At 47.0% G+C, this 24769-nt stretch overlaps 1 protein-coding gene across 2 annotated transcripts in view; it reads left to right on the top strand.

Annotated features, from left to right (window-relative positions):
• Window positions 1–24769, top strand: part of ZBTB48 (zinc finger and BTB domain containing 48) — a 478630-nt gene that overhangs the window by 343511 nt on the left and 110350 nt on the right. For both annotated transcript variants that reach the window (XM_069610427.1, XM_069610428.1), the window contains one exon: window positions 19541–19629. In XM_069610427.1, coding sequence (XP_069466528.1) covers window positions 19541–19629 — 89 coding nt within the window. The remainder of the gene's footprint in view (window positions 1–19540; window positions 19630–24769) is intronic.

The raw sequence follows: 24769 nt of genomic DNA, 5'->3' as shown, positions 1-24769 counted from the left end.
TCTTAAATATAAAAGAAACACAGTAACGCAAAAGTGAGAATACATACAAATATATATATACAGATGATGGTGGAGGTCGGGACAGGGTGGGAGGGGGCTTGGTGCAAGTTAGTATTTGTTGAATAAGGTGTCCTGTCGTAGTTTCGAAAAAGTAGTTTCGAATGGCAAAACTTTCGAATACAAAGTTTTGGAAAAAAAATGTTGAATGCATTTTTTTTTTATGTTAAAGGGTGTGTTTAGTTTCGTATAGTAAAATAAGTGTTTTTAAAAAAAATGGGGGTTCGGAGGGGGACCCCCCATAAAAATAAAAAAAATGCATTCAAAAGGTTTTTTTTCGATGTTTTTTTGTCGAACGTTTTGTCATTCGAAACTTTGACTGTCGAAACAGTCACTATGAACACTTGAATAACCAGGTTTTCAGTAATGTTTTTGAATTGTGGGTAGGATGTCTCGTTCTTGATTTCAGTAGGTAGGACATTCTAGTGTCTTGGAGCGAGGACTTTGAAACTACTGCCACCCGCTTTCTCTCTTTTGTATCTTGGGATTTCGAGGTGTGCGTTGTTGTTGGATCTGAGGAGTCTGGTATGGGATTTCTTCATAACTGTATTGATGAGGTAATTGGGAGCTTTGTTGGCAATACATTTGTGTGTGATACTAAGGGTTTTGAATAGAATCCTAGCTTTGATGGGGAGCCAGTGTTTGTCTCTCCTGATGTTGGCGATGTGTTCAGACCTTTTTATGCCTGTTGCGGCTCGAAGGCCTTTATTCTGCATAAGTTGGAGTTTGGCTATATTGGTGTTGGAAGTACCAAGGAAGAGGATATTACAGTAGTCGAGTTTGGATAGTATTTGCGCTCTTGCTAGAGTAACGCAATTGTCCCGAGTGAGGAATTTGCAACTTGGGGAGATGAGTTTGGATGTGTAGGAAGTGGATGAGGCTAGGGTATTGACTTGTTTTGACATGGTTAGGGTGGCGTCTACATAAACACCAAGTGTCTTGACTTGTTTAAGCACTGGGATCGTGGTGCCATCAATGATAAAGGAAGTGCAAACCGGCGGTAGAGAGTCCATTTTAGAGGATGATCCTAGTATGAGTAACTCTGTTTTGTCATCATTGAGGCATAAGCTATTGTTGGCCATCCAGTTTTGGATTAGTGAGTACATTTGGTTGATGAGCAGTGAATCTTGCTCGTGGTTGTCTGGTAGTGGAATAAGGCTCTGGGTGTCATCTGCAAAGTTAGTGTAGATGACACCCATGGCATCCAGAGCTGCAAAGAGCAGCTTAGTATATGCGTTGTAGAGGGTGGGGGATAGGCATGAGCCTTGCGGGACACCTACGGGAACTGGTATGGTGTCGGCTGATTCTTGGCCGATGGACACTCTTGAGGTCCTGTCTGCTAAGAAGGATTTTATCCAGTCAGTAGCATCTTTGGACATGTTGAAGTTGTTGGCTAGTTTAACACAGAGTGTGTCATGGTCGACCAAATCAAAAACTGCCGAAAGATCTAGTAGCATTAGTAGTCAGAGTTTGCCTGCTTCTCTGGAGGCATCCTTTTGGCTCTTTAGGTCAAGAAGGGCAGTCTCAGTGCTGTGGTTAGGACGGAATCCTGACTGTCGGTCCCCCAGTAGTTGGTGGTATTCTAGGTGGTTTTGTAGTTGGGAATATGCTATTTTGTCAATTATTTTCAGGAGAAATGGGACCGTTGTAATAGGTCGGTAGTTGGTGGGGATTGAAGGATCTAGGGTTGTTTTTTTTAGGAGAGGGTTACCCATGCTTTTTTAATACTGGTGGGGACCGTGTTTGTGTTGAAGGAGGCGTTGACGAATTCGGTAATGATGGGTGATAGGGTGGGGGGCACAGAGTTTGACTAGGTGGGATGGGAATTGGTCTTCTTTACAGGAAGAGGCTTTGAGTTTGGCTATTGTGTCTAGCACCTCTTTGTGTGAGACCAGTGAGAAATGAAATGGAGTGTCCAGGAGGGTGTTGGATGGGTTCGCTATGATGGTAGGAGGTGTTTTTTCGGCTAGGAGTTTTTTTTTTTTACTGTCAATATTTTTTGTAGTAGTGAGATTTTGGAGGCTAGGGCTAGGGTGGTATGACTTGACAGGGATTCTCTAGCTCTCGAAGGATAAAAAACAGTTCTTTGCTGTCGGATGTGGCATTGGCGATGCAAAGGTTGAAGGCATTCGCTTTATGGGAGATTATGGCTGATTTGTCATTTTTGTTAGCTTCTTCAAAGGCATTTGATGATTATAGGGTGTTTTTCTGTGGAGGTGCCTGAGCGTTCTTTTTATACACCTCGGAGAATAGCCCCTCGTTGAACCAGAAGCAAGAGTGTTTATCTGGTCTCTGAGATTTGGTAGTAATGGGGGCAAGTGCATCAATGGTATGGGTAAGTCTTTGTTGGTAGCATTCTGCTAGGTAATCAGAATTATTTGTATCTGGAATTATATTGGCTAGGGCATCATACAAGGCGGGCGAGAGATTGCCTGCTGAGAGCTTTTTGATATTTCTGGCTAAGAAGGTATCAGGTAATTTGGGGGTGGTACGGTCTGTGGTGTTTTCCAATGTGAAGCTGATGATAAAGTGGTCTGACCAGTCAACGGGGAGGATGGAATCAATAGTGATTTGAGAGTGAGGATCCAGTCCAGAGTTCTTCCTTTGGAATGGGTGGGTTCATTGATCAACTGTGTGAAGTTCATGTCTTACATGGCTGTATGGAAGGCTGATGCGTTGAGATCTAGGGGATCATTTTAGCCTAGGTTAATGTCTCCAAGAATGATACATTTAGTGTTAGGCTAGATGATGGGTGCTAGTAATAGAGGGATATCCAGATTGGGGTATTTTTGTTTGGTTATCTATACACGACCAGTAAATTAGTGGTGGTTTTGGGATTGGAGGTGAATTTAGCTAATAGGAGTTTGTACCCCTGTATTTGTTCTATTGGGCAGGCTCTGATTTGCAAGGTGGTTCTGGCTATTAGTGCGACTCCGCCTCCTTGGGTGTTGGTTCTGTCTGTCCTGAGGATGCTGAATCCTGGGGGGATAGCAAGGGCTAGGAGTGGGTCTGCGGCAGGGTGTAGCCATGTTTCGTGAGTACCAGGATGTCAAGTTGTTGATCCAAAATGAGGTTGTGTATTTCTATGGCATGTGCTCCAAGGGAGCGTGCATTAATAAGTGCGCCTTTGAGCGTGAGGATGGGGTCTCGAGGTGGTGTTACCTAGGTTTGGTGCGTGGGCATTGGTTCTGGAATTAGTTAGGAGTTTGGTTGTTTTTTTGGAGTGGTTTTTGTATTGGCGGTTATTTGCGATGGTGTCACTTTTAGTGAGTGTATCTTTGATTTTGGTGGGTTTGGTAGTTGTAAGGATGGCTTTGGCTCTAGCCCGGAGTCTGTTGAGTCTGTCAAGACCTACTGTAGGTGTTGAGTTGTTGCTTGTCTCAGTGGGTCGCGGGTGTTTGGCAGTATTGTGACTGGGGATAATTGATACTGCTTTGCTCGTGGTGTTGGTAGGAAAATTGGTGCTGGGTACCGTTTTTGGGTAGGGAATGGGGGGGCAAGGAGGGGAGGAACGTGGTAGGGCAGGGGATTGGGTAGTGGCGCTGACAATCCAATCTGGATAGGCCTACATTGGTGTTGATGAAATATCCTCCTGGTATGGTATAGGGCATTATACAGAAAGGGAACATGATGGTGGTCAGGAAGCATTATTTAGAGGGATTTATATTCTAAGTATATGTGATATGCAACACAATGGCATGGGCGGAATGACTAAGGGATGGCTAGGCTGTGCGGCCCGATAGGGCTAGTAGTCGTGTATCTGTCATGATGCTTGCCCCCGGGAAACCAGTTCAGGCCCAGCAATCCCGGAAGCAGGCATCATGCCATTTAAGACCTCAGCTAGGGGCCATTTGGGTGCAGTCCTGGCGCCAGGCTCATAAACATGGAGTCAGTCCTGGCGCCATGGGCGCCAGGCTCATAGTAGAAAACCCACCTGACGCAGACCATGCTGCATACTTACCTGATGCAGACCATGCTGCAAAAGGCCTCAAGCCAAATGAGGTTTAGGAGGGACTATTTTACCTGAGGGACTACTTTTTACTCGGGTGGGGCTATGGAAGGATACTTACCTGGGACTTCTTCCAAGGCTATTTAAACCACGCCCGATCAACAGCACACGCTTCGCGTTATTCTGCATTCAGCAGCGTAACGCTCACCGTGCCTTCAGCAGCTTCCAGTCTTCAGCCACGCCCGCTTCAGTCCTGGACCACGTGGAAACGAAAAGAAAGAGGTTTAAACTTGAAACCTTACCTGAATCCTTGATCCATCGCGCCGTCGATCTTGAAGAGAGAAGTCATAGCACGCGCGTTGCCACGCACCTCGCAGTGCCGCGCTTAACTCACCATCCAGTGCTGCTTTTCCTCACTCCATCGCGAACTCTGCACTTCCAGACCGCTCTCCGATATCGAAGGGGAAAAGAAAAGCCAGGTGAGCAAGGGAATGCAAAAAGGCAATACAAGCTACCCCCCAAAGACTTACCTGATTTACCGCAGGGGGGTAATCACCTCATCTCGGGTCGGCGCAGTTAACTCAGCATCATCGCCGTACCCCGGCCCCTAAGGGGAAAACCACTATAGACTTACCTGACTCTCACCAACTGCCATTTGGACTCTTTGTGGTGGTTAAACCGGCAACCTACAAGGAATCGGAAAGAGTGAAGATCAGACATTTGAACTCTTACAAACTATTGGATTCTAGAGTCAATACTGGAACTCACCAATTCCTCCACGCCAGTGAAGTAACTGGTCGTCTACGCGCCCCTGCGCTTAATGCAGGATGGAGAGCTCATCGTTCCAAACCATCAGGTGAGATTAAGAGGGAACATCAGGAGTGGTCAGTGGGCAGACAACGGGAGTGGAAGGTGGGTTAACGCTCAAATTACGGGAGGTTAATTCCCTTTCTCCTTTGCAGAAAGATATTCATACGAGCCGACAAACGAAGTTAAGTGGGTCTGTCCAGTCAGTCATCTCGGCTCTACGTGGCACTGGGCCATTCCAGATCGACGCCCCCGTGGGAATCAGGTGAGCGTAACAGTATCACTATAAGCATGGAGTTCTAACAACTTAGCTAATCATTAGGTTGGGATGACAGCAATCAGGTCTTGGGCTGATGCGATTGGGGAGTGGCAGCAAATTAGTCCGAATTTGCAAATAGGCTTGTGCAACTGTGGCTTGGCAGGATACAACTCCCTATTAGCAGGTAGGCTAGTGTAACTGTGAAAAGGTAGCATACAATTCAGTATTAGCAATTAGGCTAGTGCAACTGTGGCAAGGCAGCATACAACTCAGTATTAGCAGGTAGGCTAGTGCAACTGTGAAAAGGTAGCATACAATTCAGTAATAGCAAGTGGGCTAGTGCAGCAAACCGGTAAATATTTGCAAGTAGGCTAGTACACATAAAGCTTATGCTGCGGAGGAGTGGCAAGAATCAAGCTATACAGTGATGTGAATGGTTAGTATGGAGCGGTAGAGAGCTTTGAGGGAGGTCTCTGTTGGGCAGGCTGTCATGGCTTCGTGAACGTAATGTTTGGCAATAGTTAAACATGTGATATTGAGTGGGTCACACTGCAAGGCGATTGAGGGATGACGGTGCAGACACATCCAGAGGCTGAGCCACCATGGTATGCTGTCTCACTGAGTTGTACTGTGGCTGTAATGTCAAGTAGTGCAACAGTACAATGCAGCAGGGTACGTGTTTATAGTCCAGGCAAGCAGTATTGATAGCTAAACTAGGTTAGCGATTATCATGGCTGAGACAGGCAGGACTAAGCCGATGGGCAGGTCAAATACGATCTTGCTTACCGGTGGGGATTTTGATGCAAGCGGTAGATTAGCATCCAGCGGCCACGGCGCAGCACGACAAGCAAAGACCGGATCCTTTGTCCAAAGATCCGGCTAGCGCCTTACGGTGCGTGTCGACCGAAAGGGGCTGCAGGTCGTGGGTTCAGCCAATCTGCTGGCCTGTTCGTGTTGCTTGGCAACATGGTTCTTCGTGATTCGGAGATCACAACAACGCCATCTTTGGTGTGCACGTGGTGTTCGTGTGCCAAGCGTGGTGCGGGCACTTCGTGTAAAAGATTAAAAGTGGGCAATATTTGGCAGCTAACACCACTCAAGGTGCAGTGGAGGGAGAGAGGCTATGAGGGCCTTACCACAGTGGGTAGGGGGTTGAGGGGCCATGTCGCTCCTCCTCCGTCATCTGATATAGCAGCATCAGGGGCTCCAGCCCTCGGCGGCAGCTGCAGGGGAACTGGAGGGCAAAGACAGGATCCTTAGTCCTGATCCTTTGTCCAAAGATCCAGCTAGCGACCTTTGGTGCGTGTGTCGGCCAGAAGAGGGCTGCAGGTCATGGGGTCAGCCAATCTGCTGGCCTGTTCGTGTTGCTTGGCAACGTGGTTCTTCGGAATTCAGAGATCACAACAACGCCATCTTTGGCATGCACCTGGGGTTCGTGTGCTGAGCCCGGTGCGGCCACTTCGTGAAAAAGATTAAAATTGGCCAATATTTGGCAGCTAACACCACTCAAGGTGCAGTGGAGGCAGAGAGGCTATGTGGCCCTTATCCCAGTGGGTAGATGGTCGAGGAGCTACGTCGCTCCTCCTGCGTCGTCTGGTATTGCAGCATCAGGGGCTCCAGTCCTCAGTGGCAATATTTTGCGCAAGAGTGAGAGCGAGTAGACGTTTTTTATTGCTGTGAGGAGTCATGATAACAATGAAAATGTATTACGTGCACCTCTAATGCAAGTCGGAGTGCTTGCGTATACCAGAAAGCTTTCGTTTTCCATTGTTTAACTGTTTGAACGTTACTGGAGTGGTCGCTTGTTTAACATTAAGGAGAACGCTTTCCAAATCAATTGGAAACCTACAGCTGACTTTCACAAATTGTTACAAGGTATATTCGATCAAAGAAAGGTTGTGTATGAACAATTGTGATTCCAGAGCGGAGCCAGAGTATAACTCTTTGCTAAGAAAGGGGAATACAATATTTTATGGGTCTTTAAACTTAAAGATCCTCATCAAAGAGTGGTCGGGTGTCCCAAAATCTGTTTTTATTTTGAAGATATCCTTGTAACATTCAGAACAAGTTCTCTATAAAAGTAGAAGTTGCTGATTTGATGAAAAGAACAAGCATTGCACAAGCCAGTAGACAAATCCTTTCGAAGGGATTGTGTCCTCCGACGTATTCCTTATCTATGATATTTGTATCTCCAGCTTGCTGGCCTCGGAAACATTTTTTCCCAGTAGAGGGCCTGTGCGTCGACGTCCGTCGAGTAGGTGTTCCTCGACAGCCACCGTATCGACGCCGACGTCATCATGCCTATAAATGGCCACGCGCAGCGTCCGTTGCTCAGTTCCGTTTTTCTGCGCTTCGTGTGCCTCGGAATACCGTTGCTCAGTTCGTCAGTCGAAAAATATATTCATATTTCCTCGAGAAAACCGACTCGATGGCTTCCTCCTCTGACCCGACGACTCCTCGGTCCAGTTTAAAAAAATGCCGAGACTGTGGGAAGAAAATGTCGTTGACGGATCCTCACAGGATCTGTTTGTGGTGTCTGGGAATCGAACACCAGTGTTCGGAGTGTGAGGAATGCCTATCCATGACGGCGAAAGCCTTGAAGGAGCGTAAGGGGAAGCTCGAGAGAGGTAAGTCAGTTTTAACTTCCTCGAAAGTTTCCGCGGTAGAGTCGAGACATTCGTCTCCTCACCGTCGAAAGCATTCTCGGTCTAGGTCTCGAAGTGGCTCCCACCACTCGTCGAGGTCTAGACACTCGAAGAAGAGACGTAGAAGATCTCCTTTGTCGTAGTCTTCTAGTTCCCCTGAAAGAGTAAATTGCCCCACAAAACACAGCTCTCAGGCTGAGTGGGAGGAATTCAGAAAAAAGATGCTAAGCGCCATCGAGAAAGCGGCCTCGACCCCCTCGAAGTCAGCTGAGGGTGATACCCCAGGTGAAAACCCCAAAAAATCTAAACGCCGCGAGTCGAAGCACCCGGCGAAAGAGTCGACCCGAAAGCGCCATGAGCCATTGGGAAGTAAAGCATCTTCGACGACATAGTCGAAAGCCCCTTCGAAGCATAGATCGGCGCCATCGACGTAGTTATCGAAGGGTTCTTCGACGCATCCGTCGATCGAGTCGACGCCGACATTGACGCTGATAAAAGAAAAACCCACGGCTACTCCACAGCCAACGGTTACACCGAGAGCCTCCGACACGACGTCGAGAACGTCGTCGACATCCTCGAGCAGGATTCCGATCCTCTCGAGTTCTTCGAGGCCTCTTCCAGTTTTCTCGACGCCTTTGTTGGCGCCTTTGAGGATTTCTACATTGGCGTCGACGACCTCAACCTTTTCAAGGCCACTGATGATGGCTCCCTCTGCTTTAGAGATGGGTTTTATACCATTTCACAGGCCAGAGCATCCCCCCTTAACTTCAATTTATGAAGAAAGGGAAGATTCTGATCAAGAAAGGCCTTTTGGGCTGCAGAGGACCACATCACCTGAACCAGAGACTTTTGCCTCTGAGGAAAGAAGGTTGAAAGACCTTCAGGATGCATTACAGGAAGCAAGTGGCCTAGACACTTCCCCAGAAGTGGAATTTGTCAAACCAGACCCAGGGGAACATGCTGAAACCCCTTATAGAACCCTAAAGTCAAGAATTATGGAGTTCATGGGTTGGTCTGCGCCTTCACCTATTTTTCAACAGGATGACCTCATAGATATTCTGGATAAAGGTCCACGGGAGGATCCTGTGGTTCCCTTTCATTCTGCTTTACAAAGAAAGATTTTAACTAACTGGGAAACTCCTGAAGTTGTCCCTGCGGTTAACAAGAAGTTGTCAGCGAAATATAGGGTATCTGCTGCTGACCCTGAATACCTATCTAGGCACCCTACTCCAGAGAGTCTGGTGGTCCAGGCTGCAACTTCATCAGGCAGTACATCTGCATACCCCACTGCTCCACGGGATAGGGATGATAAAATATATGATGCCATGGCTAAGAGTCTTCTCGGGCTGTAGCATGGCTTTAAAATCTGTTAATGCGACTTGTACACTCGCTAGGTTCAGCCACACTCTTTGGGAGTGTGCTTAATCAGCGGCTGACTGCCTCCAGGAAGGAGAAGAAAGGGACGCATTTTTAAATATCATCAGAGATGGTAAAGATGCAATGTGTGAGTCCCTTCAAACTGGCATTGATTCTGCTGACAGTATCAGTAGGGCCATGGCGACAAGTACCACAATCCGCAGGTATGCGTGGTTGAGAAAGTCCGGCTTTGCTTCTGACGTACAGGCCAGACTTTTAAATATGCCCTTTGACGGCTCTTCCCTGTTTGGTAAGAAGGTGGATGACAGTTTGGAAAAAATTGCAAACATCTAAAGCAGCAGCCAAGTCACTAGGAGCTGCAATCCGCCAAACAAATTTTCGTCCCTCAGGATCCTCTTGGAGAGGAAGGTCTTTTCGCTATTATTCCTCATATGGAAGAGGCAGAGGACGGCCGGCTCAAAGAGGCCAAGGAAAATTTACCCGTGGTGGACGGGGTAAAGGAAAGAAAGCTGCAGGAGCAGGAGCCGCTTTACCTTCGGCAACTGCATCAGCCGCTCCCAAACCACTCTGAGGTCTCCCATCACAAGACACCTGTAGGGGGCAGATTAACTCACCATCTGATGGAATGGCAGGCTATTACGTCAGATGCTTGGGCATTGGAGACAGTTGCCCAAGGTTACTGCCGGCCTTTTCTACGCATCCCTCAGAGCCATCCACTGGGGAACAGCTCTCTGAAAGTGCCGGATCCGCTCCTCTTGCAGGAAATTGTAGACCTGCTAGAGAAAGGTGCCATAGAACCGGTACCTGTAGCGGACAGGAACAAGGGCTGGTACTCACCCCCCCCCCTACTTTCTCATACCAAAGAAAGACGGAGGACTGAGACCCATCCTGGACTTACGAGAATTGAACAAGTTCCTCAGGAAGGACAAGTTCAAGATGGTAACTCTCTCTCAGATCCTTCAGGCCCTTCAGGCCCTTCAGCTTCAGGACTGGTTGGTATCTCTGGACCTTCAGGATGCTTATTTCCATGTGCCAATCCATCCCAAGCACAGGAAGTACCTGAGGTTCGCAATTGGCAACTCTCATTATCAATTTCGAGTTCTGCCATTTGGGCTGACCTCCGCCCGAGGGTCTTCACCAAGCTAATGTCGGTTGTGGCTGCAAGTCTAAGGCGGGAAGGGATTCACGTCTACCCCTACCTGGACGATTGGTTGATCAGAGCAGTTTCTTCGGAACAAGCTCGGATCCAACTAGATTATGTTTGCCACTTCCTTCACAAGCTGGGCTTCTCCCTCAATTTAAAGAAGTCACAGGTGATACCATCACAGAGACTCCAGTTCATTGGAGCAGTCCTGGACACGTCCCTGGGAAAAGCCTCGCCACCAGAGGTGAGGGCTGAAGATATTCTGCAGATGGTCACCAGGTTTCAAAATGCCCAACGTCTCCCAGCCTACGACTTTTTGAGGTTGCTAGGCCTCATGGCATCCTGCATATCCCTTGTGCCAGAGGCTCACCTGAGAATGAGATCCCTTCAGTGGGCACTAAGGACTCAGTGGTCACAATTCTCAGGGAGGATGACGGATCTCCTCCAGATTCCAGACAAGGTAGCCCACGACCTTCAATAGTGGGCCTCTCCAGAGAACATCTTGAAAGCAGAACTGTTTTGGCAACCATGGCCGGAGATAACAGTAGTCAGACGCCTCACTCGCGGGGTGTGGAGCCCATGCCAACGACTTGACCATCAGCGGTCGTTGGTCTCCATCGGAGTCCAGACTACACATCAACCTGTTGGAGCTGAGAGCCATCAGACTGGCACTGAAGGCTTTTCTGCCGTCTGTACGGGGGAGAAACGTCCTGATAATGACGGACAATACAGTGGCCATGCACTACCTCAACAAAAGAGGAGGCGTAGGGTCACTGCCACTGTGCAGAGAGGCGATGCAGCTCTGGTTTTGGGCAATTCAGGAAGGAATCTCTCTATCGGCAATTCACCTAGCCGGAGAGAAGAACTTGACAGCGGACGCTCTGAGCAGGCAGAACACAGTCCTGAGCCATCTCCCACAAGTGGGAGATAGCTCAGGAAGTCCTTCAAGAGATCTTCGCCCTTTGGGGAACCCCTCAAGTGGATCTGTTCGCCACCAGTATCAACAGGAAGTGCAACAGATTTTGCTCAAGGGAATTTCCCCCGAGAGGAGCTCTAGGAGACGCGTTCGTAGTGGACTGGGAGTTCCCACATCTGTACGCGTTTCCTCCGTTCCCTGTTATTCCTCAAATGATCAGGAGGTTGAGAAGGTTTCGGAAGACCATGATCCTAATTGCCCCGGATTGGGCCAGGAGAACATGGTACCCGGACCTTCTGGACATGTCCATCCATCCTCCAATTCGTCTACCGTACAGAGGGGATCTTCTCTCGCAGAAGGGAGGTCAGGTTCTCCATCCAGCCATCAAGACCCTCAACCTTCACGCTTGGTATCTGAAAGGTTGAGGTACAAGGATTGGGACCTTCCAGATGATGTCATGGAGGTGTTGCTTTCGACCAGAAGGCCAGCAACTTATACCGCTGCCGTTAGAATACATTTTGCAGCTGGTGCAGAGAAAAGAATATCGAACCCTTTTCATGTGGTACACCTGCAGTGTTATCCTTCTTACTTTATTTGGCAAATTCAGGCCTTCAAGTTGGCACTATTAAGGGCTATCTCGCAGCGCTATCGATCTTTAAGCGCACTGCACAGGAGCCATCGTATTTCAAAATTCCATTGGTAATACAATACCTGAAAGGTCTAACTAATGTTTACCCTCCAAGACCATTCCAAGTTCCCTTATGGGACTTAAATCTAGTTTTAAACTTCCTAAAGGGTGCTCCTTTTGAACCACTCCACTCTTGTTCATTGAAGTTTCTCACCCTCAAAACTGTTTTATTGGTAGCATTAACATCTGCTAGAAGGGTTAGCGGGATACAAGCCCTATCTTGTAAACCTCCTCATACAATTTTTCACAAGGACAAAGTCGTTCTACAGGTGAAGCCTAACTTCCTCCCAAAGATAGTTTCTGAATTTCACATTACTCAGATTACTTTACCTTCATTCTATCCTCCTCCCCATCCGGGGAAAGAGGAAGAGAGACTACACAGGCTGGACCCTAAGCGAGCCTTGAGTTTTTATATCAGTAGACTTGCTAAATTTAGACAAGCAGACCAACTCTTTGTAGGTTACGCAGGACACAAGTTGGGATTACCAATAACCAAACAAACCATCTCCAGATGGATTATTTTAGCCATTCTGGAATGCTACAAACTGGCAGGGAAAGAACCCCCTCAAGATCTAGGGGCTCATTCGACCAGGGGTATCGCAGCCTCCTCAGCTCTTCAAAGAGGGGTACCAATTAGAGACATATGTGCGGCTGCCACATAGTCGTCCGCACATACCTTTACCAAATTTTATAGCCTGGATTCCTCCTCTAGTCAAGAGACTAGATTTGGCAAAGCTGTGTTACACTCTGTTCATTCTTAGAGAGTAATATGGCATCTCTTACTCCCGCCTCCAATCACATACCACTGCTATGGGAGTCTATCATAGATAAGGAATACGTCGGAGGACACAATCCCTTCGAAGAACAAGTTACTCCTTACCTGGTAACGTTCTTTCGATGGGATGTTCCTCCGACGTATTCCTTATCGCCCCTCCCATCCATCCCCGCTGTAACATTTCCCTTGTGGTTGCAGCTTACGCTCCTTCAAGGGTAGTAACCATTCATGCAATAACTACCTTACTCTACAAAACGGAACTGAGCAACGGACGCTGCGCGTGGCCATTTATAGGCATGATGACATCAGCGTCGATACGGTGGCTGTCGAGGAACACCTACTCGACGGACGTCGACGCACAGCGCCCTCTACTGGGAAAAAAAATTTCCGAGGCCAGCAAGCTGGAGATACAAATATCATAGATAAGGAATACGTCGGAGGAACATCCCATCGAAAGAACGTTACCAGGTAAGGAGTAACTTGTTCTTCTATTGTGAAACCAGCCTTGTTGAGATCTAGTCACCCTATTCTAAGGCTGTTAAAGTTGTTGACGGTCCATTGTCCTCTGATACAAGTGTGACATTGTTATTTGAAGCTGGAAGTGGGACATAACAGCTTTAGGATAGCTACCGGAACCATGAAGGTGTGAATGAAGGTGGGGAAGGGAGCTGGGTGCTTTTATGAAGATTAAGCCAACAGTGTGTAATGCTGAGACTATTGAAGTTGAAATAAAGCTACTAGAACTGTGGTTGTGCATACTACTGTCAGTGATCTTACCCTCAAGCAGGTTGAAGCGGTGGCATACTGTGGAACAAAGGAGTATGTTCCCACTGTAAAAGTAGTAAACAGGGATTTTTAATAGAAGAGCAACACCCTAAAATGAAGCATCCTGACCATTATACCAAAGACACTAAAGAGGTCATAGGAAGTTTTTGAAGGGGAAAGTTATTTCTTTATTCTTTGAACTGTGGCAAACTAATCCTGAAAGGCGGATATCCAGGATTACCATTAGTGCTGTTATTAGTGCTGTTTTCTTGGCTGGAATTGGAAGGGGATCCTTTCAACAAAAAGCTGAAGAACTGTTACCTGGGGATATTTATTTGGTGAACTTCTATTTCATTTGGAACTTAAAAGAAATGGTTCAAGACTTTACGTTTCCTTTTGAACATTTGGGAGAAACTTGTCTTTGGGCAATCCTGAGGAAGGGATCTACCCTGGACTGGTGAAGGTCATCCACATCACTGGTTGTTGGTTATTTTCTTATTTATGTTTCTGTTTTACTTTGAATGTTTTGTTTAGTGTGAGGTCAGGTCTTTATGGGAAGGGTATGTGAAGAGTCCTCCGGATCCCTCACCAAAACCCTTCCTAAAGTCTCCTCCCAGGCGGCCAGGAGAGGCCAGAATCTTCCTGATCCCATTCCTGGGGGTCGTGTTCTACGGGAGGATCACCTCGGTGGAGACAGGGCCCAGGGTAGTGTGTAGGGATGAGACACAGTATTGTTCCTCTGAAAGGGAAGCTCTTGGCCAAAATGCCAGAAGACGTTATGGCTTATTGTCATTTTGATATCTTTCAACCTCCTGGTAAAACTGAAATGGTAAATTCTAGGATTGTAACCTCACAACATATTATATCAAAAGAACAAACCCTTTTAGCCCAAAAGCAAGAATCCTCCTCCAATACCCAAGGTACGCTAACAGGAATTGTGGAAATGTTGCCTTCTATACACCTTCATCTAATAAGGTTAAAACCTGCAATCCCTCTTTTGAAACTACTAAGGGAATTAAATTTTCCCTTAATTCTATAAAAAGTAGAAAAACGCATTTTCATTAAAATGACATGTCCTAGAATCCCATAGGGACTGAGATGTAGAAGAGGGCTGAAGAGGCATGTCGAAAGGAAGGACAAGCAATCAGACCTAACAGTCTTTGCCAGGGTCAGGCAATTAACAATAAGGGCCTCCACCTGAAATCAGTTGCACCAACTAAGAAGCATGAAAGGCTGCAGCAGGAGTGGGGAGTAGAATGGAGCTGTAGTATGAACTGCAAGGCTGGTAGCAGTAGCAGAAGGAGAAGAGCACGCGGCTGGCAGTTCACGAGGAAGTGTGTTCACTTAAGGGACACGGGGGCAAGAGGAAAGCAGATTTTCACCTGCAAGTCCTGAGAGAGCCCTGTGATCACAAACCCTGCTGTGTCGTGGCTGCACAGAAAGAGACGTGTTGAGGTTGAAAGTCTTCCCTGGGGCGCATAGTAGCTGTGATTGCAGAGCTGTGACTATGCTCAACTCGAGGCCCTTGTGCAGAAACAAGCCGCGGGACAGAGGAGTGCAGGAGACACACCGTGGATGAGGCTGGACCGAAGACACCTATGCTGCCGAAGGTGCGGGTCCCAAGAGTGCCTAAGCAGCCCGCAAGTGCAGTGTTCCTGGAGCCGGTGAGTGAAGCTCTGGGCGCAGGTTCACATTGAAAACCTTGCCGGTAACTGTTGCCAGCTCTAGAATAACTTGCACAAGAGTGGGAGCGAGTAGAAGTTGTTAGTCGTTGTGAAGAGTCATGATAACAATGAAAATGTATCACGCGCAAGTTGGAGTGCTCGCTATAACGGAAAGCTTTCATTTTCCATTGTTGAACTGTTTGAACGTTACTGGGAGTGGTTGCGTGTCTCCAATTAAGGAGAACGCTTCGCAAATCACTGGGAAACCTAAAGCTGACTTTCACAAATTGTTACAAGGTAAATTCCATCAAAGAAAGGTTGTTTGTGAACAATTGTGATTGTGATGCCGAATCAGAGCCAGAGTATAACTGTGTTAAGAAAGGGGAATAACATTCTTAATGGGTCTTTAAAGTTAAACATTCTCATCAGAGTGGTCGCGTGTAGCTAAATCTGTTTTTATTTTGAAGATTGATCCTTGTAACATCCAGAACAAGTTCCTGAAGTTGCTGAATTGATAAGAACAAGCATTGCTCAAGCCAGTAGACTAATCAGTTTTATAGTGAAACAAGCCTTGTTAAGATACATTCACCCCCATGCTGAGGTTGTTAAAGTTGTTGAAGGTCCAGTAATCCGCTGATACAAGTGTGACATTGTTATCCAAAGCTGGACGTGTGGCAATATAGCTTTAGGATAGCTACTGGAACCATGAAGGTGTGAATGAAGCTGGGGAAGGGAGCTGAATGCTTGTAAGAAGATTAAGACAACAATCTGTAATACCGAGACTGTTGAAGTTGAAAGAGGAGCAGTCTGGAAGCAGAGACAGATTATAGTGGTGGCAGTAGACAGAATGAAGAGGCAAAGAGGCTGCCCTTTTCTTATACCCTAGGAAAGAAGAGTGCATTGCCTTCCTGTGGAGGTCAAAGAGTCTTGTATTTAAAAACCTTATAATTATAAAATATCAAGTTGAAATAAAGTTACTAGAACTGTGGTTGTATATAATACTGTCAGATGATCTTACCCTAAAGCTGGTTGAAGTAGCGGCATACAAAGGAGCCTGTTCCCACAGTAACAGTAGTAAAAGGGGGTTGTTAAGAGGAGAGCAACACCTTAAGAAGAAGCATCCTGACAATTATACCAAAGACACTACAGAGGTCCGAGGACATTTTTGAAGCAGAAGCTATTTCTTTATTCTTTGAAGTGTGGCAAACTAATCCTGGAAGGTGGATATCCAGGATTACCATTTGTTAGGCAGAAACCTGTGCAGTTCCCTTAGGGACCACTGCAAAAGATTTAAGACTACAGGTGTTGGCAGTAAACCCACCTGGTAGCAGTCTGTACCACCCAGATTTACCTGGTAGCTGTGGCTGAGCAGTCAGACTTCCCTCAAGAAGAGTTAGGCAGTATGCAAAGTATACACAATAGGCACTCAGATACAATAATACAAGCAAACACTGACCAGAGCTTTGGTATCCAAGTATATAATTATTTATTTAAAAACACATTGTTCAAAACACTCCAGCACTCTTACTGTAAAATATTCTAAACACAGTTACTATTATAATATATATACCCCTTTTGTCCTTATCAGATAAGTCACTGTAAAACACCACTTATTTTCATACAGAGGTGAGCGCTTAACGAGTTGGCACTCCAATAAGTTTGTGAGAAAGGGAGGGAAAAAAACAGATTATGGAAAGGTATACCACTCTAAGATTCAGGAACACTATTAGCAAGGCAGAAGAGCAAAAAGTCACTGGTGAGCCAAAGTCCAAAGGCTGGGCCCCCTCTTAGAGAGAGCAGAGCACAAATGCGCCCAAGATCACACAGTTACACTAGGCTTAGAAAGTCTTGCAGAGGGTTCAAAAAGAGTTTAGAGAGGCTTAGGAAAGTTTAGCTAGGGTGTCCCAGGCTCGAAAGCCGGGGGCTAAATCTACCCCGTACAGTCGGTAGCAAGGGAAGCCAGGCGGGACACGGTACCTTAAGTGGGAAGGATCCTCCAGCGGTGGCAGTTGTTCCTGGTAGTGGGTGCAAGTTGCGTCGTCGTCCAGGGGAAGAGAAGCTCTCGACTTGGAGGAAAGATGAAGGTTGTTGCACTTCCAGGGAAGAAACCAGCCGTGGAGTTTTCTGGTTAAAGGTGGTACCTTTGTTTCGCGGTCGTGGTAAAACGTGGTATCCCGGTTGCCGGGGTGCTTGGCACAGGCAAGGCGGCCACGAGGTACGTCGGGAAGGCGAAAAGACGGTGAAACTGGTTATCCCCACCAGTCAAAGGAAGAAGACTCTCCGGCGGGAGATCTTCTCTGTCGTTGGGAAAAGTGGTGAGGCAGTCCAGCAGGGCTCCACCGGTGGTGGTGTCGTGGCAGGTCGGCTCAGCTTCTCCCTCGTCGGATTCTTAGGTCCTGTGGCGACTTCTGAAGTTCCAGTCCCCAAAGCCCTGCTTTTATGCAGCAAACCCCCATTCACTCAGCCTAGCTGTCACTCAAACATGCTAAGTGGTGAGCCGGCCGGCTCACCACTTGGGCCAATCGGGATGGAGTGCGACTTGAGGCAACTCAGTCCAGGGTGCCTAAATTCCCCTCCACCCCTCCTAAGTACCCCAGACAGAGTGGCACCACTTTGGAGGGCTTCTGTGGAGAAGCCCGCCAAAAAGTGGAACAAAGGGCTCGGCTTGGGTTGGAGTCACAGAAGAGAACACAAACGCCATTTTAGAATCAAGTTTTGGCAAAAAATACCAACCGGAGAATTAATATTAATTAAATAAACCGGCGGTATGTTTGAGGCTACCGTAAATAATTAAATAAAGATAGTAGCCTAAAACAATGGGAAATCCCATAGGAAAATATTTGCGGTTGAATATAAAAAGTAGTATCCACTGCCACCAGCCAAAACTCGATCAGGGGGGACGGAGACGTGCCCCCTCGACTAACAGATCCTGGGGCAATCGAATTGCCCCAGCCAGTACGTCCACAATATGATGGTTTGTACTGGTTCTGTTCAGAATTTAAGACTAGTAAAGTCAATGGTGACTTTACAAGCCCTGGGAGACAGTAGTCAGTCCCAGGGAATGGAGTCTATACTGGGGGGTCATTATGACACCCCTGTGTCACTGCACTGAGGGTGCTGTGTAACACACATCAAAAAAACACATGAAGCCCTATGGGGTAACAAACCCCATAGCCCATTAAACACATCTAGATCCAAAGAAACACACTCAAATCATGTCCAAGAGTGAGGGTAAAAGAGTCTCACTCTTGGCAGGAGAAAAAAATAAACCCCAAAAAATCCAGCAAAGCTGCTGGGGGACTCACTAGGTTAGGAAATTCAGCCTAAACAGAGAATTCTCCCTAACACCATTGGTGCTGTTTTCTCGGCTGGAATTGGAAGGGGAACCTTTCAACAGAAAGCTGAAGAACTGTTACTTGTTGATTTGCATTAGGTGAACTTTTATTTTATTGGGAACTCACAAGAACTAGTTCAAGACTTTACTTTTCCTTTCAACATTTTGGAGAAACTGTCTGAGCAATCCAATCCCGGGAAAGGGATCTACCCAGGGCACTGGTTGTTGGTTATTTTCTTATTACCTTCAATGTTTTCCATTTCATTTGAAAAGCCTTCAGCAATGATTTCTTGTTTAGTGTGAAGGCCAGTTTTGTTGATGCTAGGAGTAATTACCTTAGACTAGGTAGGGCACTCCTTGTTAGACTAGGTTTAGTGAGGATTAATTTGCATGTTTATCTTTAATAAAATGTTTAATTTGGATAAAAACCAAGCAGTTGTCTGCCTCGTATTACTGACCCCTCACATAGGTCAAGCCCTTATCTGCAATCCTAGACACTCACATTTTGAATCCTACCATGAAAAGCGCTCTTAGTACCCCTGTCTGACGAGCAACGTATATCTGCACTTTTCAAACCCTCTCGCTTGGTGATCCAGCACTTGGCTGACTTTTCCTATGCTTGGTCCTCTCCTGCATCCCTATCCACGCACATTTGGATATACCATGTTAGATTACACTAACCCGACCCCTATTTCCTCCCCGAGTATCATTTCACACGTCTGGTAATCCTTTGCCCTATGCTTAGTATTTGATCAACCACAGAATGCCCTGCATTTATCATTGTTTTTCCTGCTATTTGCCAAAGTAGCTAATCAATAGCTTATTGATACATTTGTGCTTCTTTATACTACCTCATCTAAGCCAAATGTCCACAGAAAACATGCTCTGTGGTATATAGTTGTAACTGCTTAAAATGGTGCATAGTGCGCTCATGCTAGCTCCATCCTTGGTTATGTTTGGTATTACTGAAAATTCAGCAATTTGTTTCAGGGTCTTAAAATATTGCTAGATTCTGCCTCTGCCATGCAATTAAGGAAAATATATCTAACAAGACATGAAAATAAAGAATGCATATGATGGCGTTTTTTGTTAAACACTGAAGGATGTTTTCTTAATTGTAGCCGTTGGTTTAAATAGGTAACTTGTTTTTTCCCCCTTAGCTATTGAACAGTTGCGGGTCCATGTAAGAAGGCACAAAGGCATGAGGAAGTTTGAGTGCAGTGAATGTGGTTACAAGTTCACACGACAGGTATAGTTTAAATAACCATACATTTGGGTCATTTATTTTCCTTCTAATATGACAACACCTTTATCCTTAAAGACATGTTGGAGCAATCTAACTTCATTAAGTTAGCCTTGAGCTGAAAAATAGGATTGTTTGTATAGCTGCCTACAGGATGATTTTCATAAAGGTTTGTCAGACCAATTGATTCTTCCCATAACAGTTGTACTGCCTACTCAGTCTTCAGTTTTACGTTCGGCCTTTAAGGAGCGATTTAGTGGAAACCATCCATTCCAATTCTTTTACCTATACTTGCATCTTCAACTGTCATCAACCATGAGTCCAAGATGGCCCTTTAATGAGATGTAATGGGTATTTGCATCATTCATTTCATAGCCCGCCCCCTATCTGCTGGAAGATCGTCTGTGTTGTCATGCATGCTGATTGATATACCGAGAACTCTGAGGCAGGACACAACACTCTGTCCTTTTAAGGCAAGCCCGGCCCAAGTTAGTTCAGTTCTCTTGGGTTGTGTGTTTGCACTCGAAAAAGACCCCTTTGCCCTCCAAAAGTAAATTGAATGCACTACAAAAGTGAAAAATGCCCTACCTGCTTAAAATCCTGGGAAGATCGCCTCATGATATCTGCTACAGCCGCCCCCCATTCTGCAGGCTTAAAGGATAATTTAAAGTTTTGCTATTTAGTTGTGACCTAAATTTGGATCGGCACCTTTCCAGCAAGCGGTCTCTGGGTTTCTGTGCCCCACACACAAGTGGTGGTACTATGCAAATGCAGTTTCAGGGGAGTTTGTAACCATGTACCATGGCTTCTACCCACATGCAAGGCTAGTTTTTTATCCAGAGTACCCCTTCCCAGACAACCCCTAGACTATTTTGAAGTCCTGAACATTTCTTTTAACTTGTCACTTTGCGTTTATTTCGAACAGGCATAAGTTAAATCTATTCTGAAAAATCCTTTTATTCAAGAATTAACGGAACACTATGTGAATGTTAAGTCTGTTTAGGCAACTACCTTTGCAGAAAAAAAGCAAATTGATGTTGAGATTGTACAGTTTCCTGTTACCTTCAGTTTTTTTCTCATCTACCACAGCGTTCTGCTTTTCAGTCCACCGCAGTGGTTTGTTTCAACAAGAATTGAGTACCTGTTGGAGCATCAGTCCATTGGTCACTGCCACCTCTACTGGCATCTCATCCATGACCTGTCTTTCTGGTTCTAATGTGCGAGTCCTTGACTACCAGTCCTAGGGCCGAGGGCACACAGCCTACCAGGCAGGAGCCTGAGGTACGAAAAAAGCACAAACCTGCCCGTAGCAGTGCACAGGGGGAGGCTTGGCCAAGTACGATGACACCAGGCGTGTCAGGGGAGGACAAAATGGCGTGCAGCAAGCCAAAATGGCAGCATGTGATCCTGGACGCCAGTTGGAAGGGTGGCAAGGCACAGAGCCCACTTCTAGGGGGCAATGGTCCCCTATGGTCACCCCTTAGGATTCCTAGTGCATGGCATACCCACTTTCGGGACAGGGACGCTACACACAGCCCTACTATGTGCAGAGTGAACAGGGCGCATCCATCCACGCTGACCATGCCCACAGCACAGGAGCGTGCATCCCCAGCTTGTGAGGACAGGTTCTTTGACACATTCCTCGAGCTTCTGAGAACCCCCATAGATGGGCACCATTCTTAGGAGCATCATAAAGGACCTGCTTCTACCGGCTCCAGCGCAGCCAGTACAGTGGCAGCAAGCCACCCCTACGGGTGCGGTGGAGTCTCCTGCACCACTACAGGTACCTGCGCAGCCTAACCTAGTGGCGCTGCAGGCTACACAGGCCCCCACTCTATTCCAAAACCTCAACTACATCACCTGTTCGACCCGACCACCTCAGGGGCTCCAGAAAAAACTGACACTGAGGAGGAGGAGGACCCGGACACCTCGTCATCGGCCAGGTCCTTCCATGACAGACTGGCAGAGTATGTAGGCATTCCACAGCCCCAAAAGGAACAGCCTGAGATTCGGGATGGGTTATTAGCAGAGGCCTTCACAGTAAAATCGCCCTCCAGGTCAGGCATCCCATTTCAGAAGGATGCAAAAAAAGGGTTGGTCAAAGCCTCACTCAACACAACCCACCAACAGGAGATTGGAGGCAAAGTACAGGCAGGCTGAGGGGGGGTGGGAGGTTCCCTGCTCTTGTCGGTGCACCTGCAACCACATTCATCAGTAATGGCATCGACGATGTATCAGTGAACGGATCTCTGCGAGATGGACTATAGCTAAAGTACGAAGAAATAAGGGTGTAAAAAGGAATAGTGTGGCATTGGCAGAGATCGCATCCACAGACATGGAGTGTGTGGAAGTAGGAAATAGGTTTGAAATTATCAAGCTACAAAAGGTAATGGAAGAAGATAATAATATTCCCCCAAAAAAACAAGGGGGGTTGGAAATGTGGTTGAAAGGGAAAACGCATGGGCCGGAAATAGTGGAATTGGAAGATGGGAAGGACATGGAAACTGGACATGGAACTGTCTAAATATCTCCATAAATAAGTTAGTCCTGACTCTCAAAACCAGGGAAAGAGAGATGAACAAGTTACTTACCAACTGTAGCGTTCTTTCGACTGGATGTTCCTCCCAAGTATTCCTTATCTTTGATAAATCCACTTCCAGTTTGCTGGCCTCGGAATTATTTTTTTCCCAGTAGAGGGCGCTGCGTGTCGACGTCCCTCGAGTCGGTGTCCCTCGAAGGCCTCTGTATCGGCACCAACGTCATCATGGGTATATATAGTCTTGCGCACCGTCCGTTGCTCAGTTCCGTTTTGAGGTGCTGTTTATGTCCTGCATGAGATGGTTAGTACCCTTGAAGGAGCGTAGGCTGCAACTACAAGGGAAGTTTAACTGCAGGGTAGGATGGGAGGGGCGATAAGGAATATGTGAGAGGAACATCCAGTCGAAAGAACGTTACAGTTGGTAAGCAACTTGTTCTTCGAATGGATTGTGTCCTCCCACGTATTTCTTATCTTTGATAGATTCCCAAAGCAGTAATGTGTACAGGAGGCGGTAGTAAAATGTAGTGACTTTTTAAGAATGCACAGAGTGCAACACAGCTTTCCCAACCTTAGTCTCCTGGCTAGTGGAGGAATCTAGACTGTAGAATTTGGTGAAAGTATGCGCAAACGACCATGTGGCAGCCGCACAGATGTATTTAATTGGAACTCTTCTTTGGAGAGCTGAAGAGGCTGCAATACCCCTGGTTGAATGAGCCCTGAGGTGTTGAGGAGGATCTTTTCCTGCCAATTTATAGCACTCTATGATAGTTAGTATTATCCATTTTGAGATGGTCTGTTTTGTGATAGGTTAACCTAGTTTATGTCCTGCATATCCCACAAACAACTGATCTGCTTGCCTAATCCTTGCAAGTCTGTTAATGTAAAAACTCAAGGCACGCCTTGGATCCAGCCTGTACAATATCTCTTCCTCTTTCCCTGGGTGAGGAGGAGGGTAAAATGAAGGCAAGGTTATCTTTCGTGTGATATGAAATTCGGAGACAACCTTTGGGAGGAGGTTTGGCTTCAATTGAAGAACTACTTTATCTTTGTGAAAGATGGTATGTGGAGGTTTGCAAGATACAGCTTGTAGTTCGCTCACTCTTCTGGCAGAAGTTAAAGCCACTAGGAAGACTGTTTTTAGAGTGAGAAACCTTAATGGACAGGAATGAAGAGGTTCAAATGGAGATTAGACATTTTAAGACTAGATTTAAATCCCACAGGGGAACCTGAAAAGGAGTTGGAGGAAAGACATTAGTGAACCCTTTCAGAAACTGAATGACTAAAGACAACTTGAAATATGAGGGTTCTTCAGCCGTGCGTTTAAAGATTTATAAAGCAGCCAGGTAACCCTTGATTGTGCCAACTTGAAGTCCTGAATTTGCCAAATATAGCAGGAAAGATAACACCATTGGTGTGCTACATGAGAAAGCCAAATTAACAAGGGTGGTCCTGGGAGTCCCTCTGCCAGACATTAGTCCTGGTTACGAGAGACTTACCCAGAGTCTTTAGCTCACTATCTTTCACAGAGAAGAAATATCCCAAACATATCATTCGAGGGGATTGGGTCCTCCGACGTATTCCATATCTATGACATGTAATCACCACAGCTGTGCTGCTTCGGAAACTTTTCCGGCGTCTGCGTCCTGCGTCGATGACGTCGATGCGCCGACGTCGAGGACCTCCTCCGACGTCTGACGTCATCCGATGTGATAAGTAGGACGCACGACGCCCGTAGCCTCAGTTCCGTTTTTTCCGCGAACGTGTTGCTTCGTGTTTCTCGGTTCTAAGCCTCGACTCTTTGGAGTTCTGTTCTTTCTGGTTCTTCGAACCTGTTCGTTTGTGAATTTCCTTCGGCGATGTCTTCCACTTCGTCTTCAACCCCGCGTCCGGGCTTTAAGAAGTGCGGGGAGTGTGGGTCCAAGATGTCGGTGACTGACTCGCACGACGCCTGCCTCTGGTGCCTCGGGGAGGCCCACGACACGGATGACTGTATCGACTGCCAGTCGCTCACGTCCAAAGCCTTACGCGAACGTAAGAAGAAGTTGTCGGTAGGTCGGGTGTCCAAGCCCCGGAAGTCGAAGTCGGCGGGGCTTTCGACGGATGATTCGAGGGGTGACTCTCCGCGTCATCGTCGGAAGTCTCGTCGGTCTTCTTCTAGGAGTGGGTCTCGCCACTCCTCAGCCTCTTCGAGGCATTCTCGGAAGCGCCGTCACCGGTCGCATTCCAGGTCCTCTTCCGAGGAGTCTGCACGGCACGTCGGTTACCCCACCAGCCGTGCGACGCCGGAGGAATAGGCTTCCTTCGGGAAGAATATGTTGGCGATTCTTGAGTCGCAGGGTACTCAGCCGTCCGCGCCCCCGAGTGGGGTCGGCCGTGAGAGGTCGAGAGACACCACTCGCAAGAGTGGTCGGCACGAGTCACGGGAGCGGTCCCGTTCGGACAAGGAGGCTCGTTCTCGCCGTACCCGTTCCAGGTCCCGGTCCTCGACGCGTTCGAGACCGTGTGCTCCTGTGAAGTCTTCGAGGAAGACATCGACGTCTGAGGCGTCAAGGGCGTCGACAGGCTTTCTCGAGGCTCCGGCTTCGAGGAAGTCGTCGACGCCGTCGA

This window comes from Ambystoma mexicanum, chromosome 8, assembly GCF_040938575.1.
Source record: "Ambystoma mexicanum isolate Mex_15411 chromosome 8, UKY_AmexF1_1, whole genome shotgun sequence".
Taxonomy (NCBI): Eukaryota; Metazoa; Chordata; class Amphibia; order Caudata; family Ambystomatidae; genus Ambystoma; species Ambystoma mexicanum.
The sequence above is the reverse complement of the archived record's forward strand: the minus strand, read 5'-3'. Positions and strand labels throughout refer to the sequence as shown.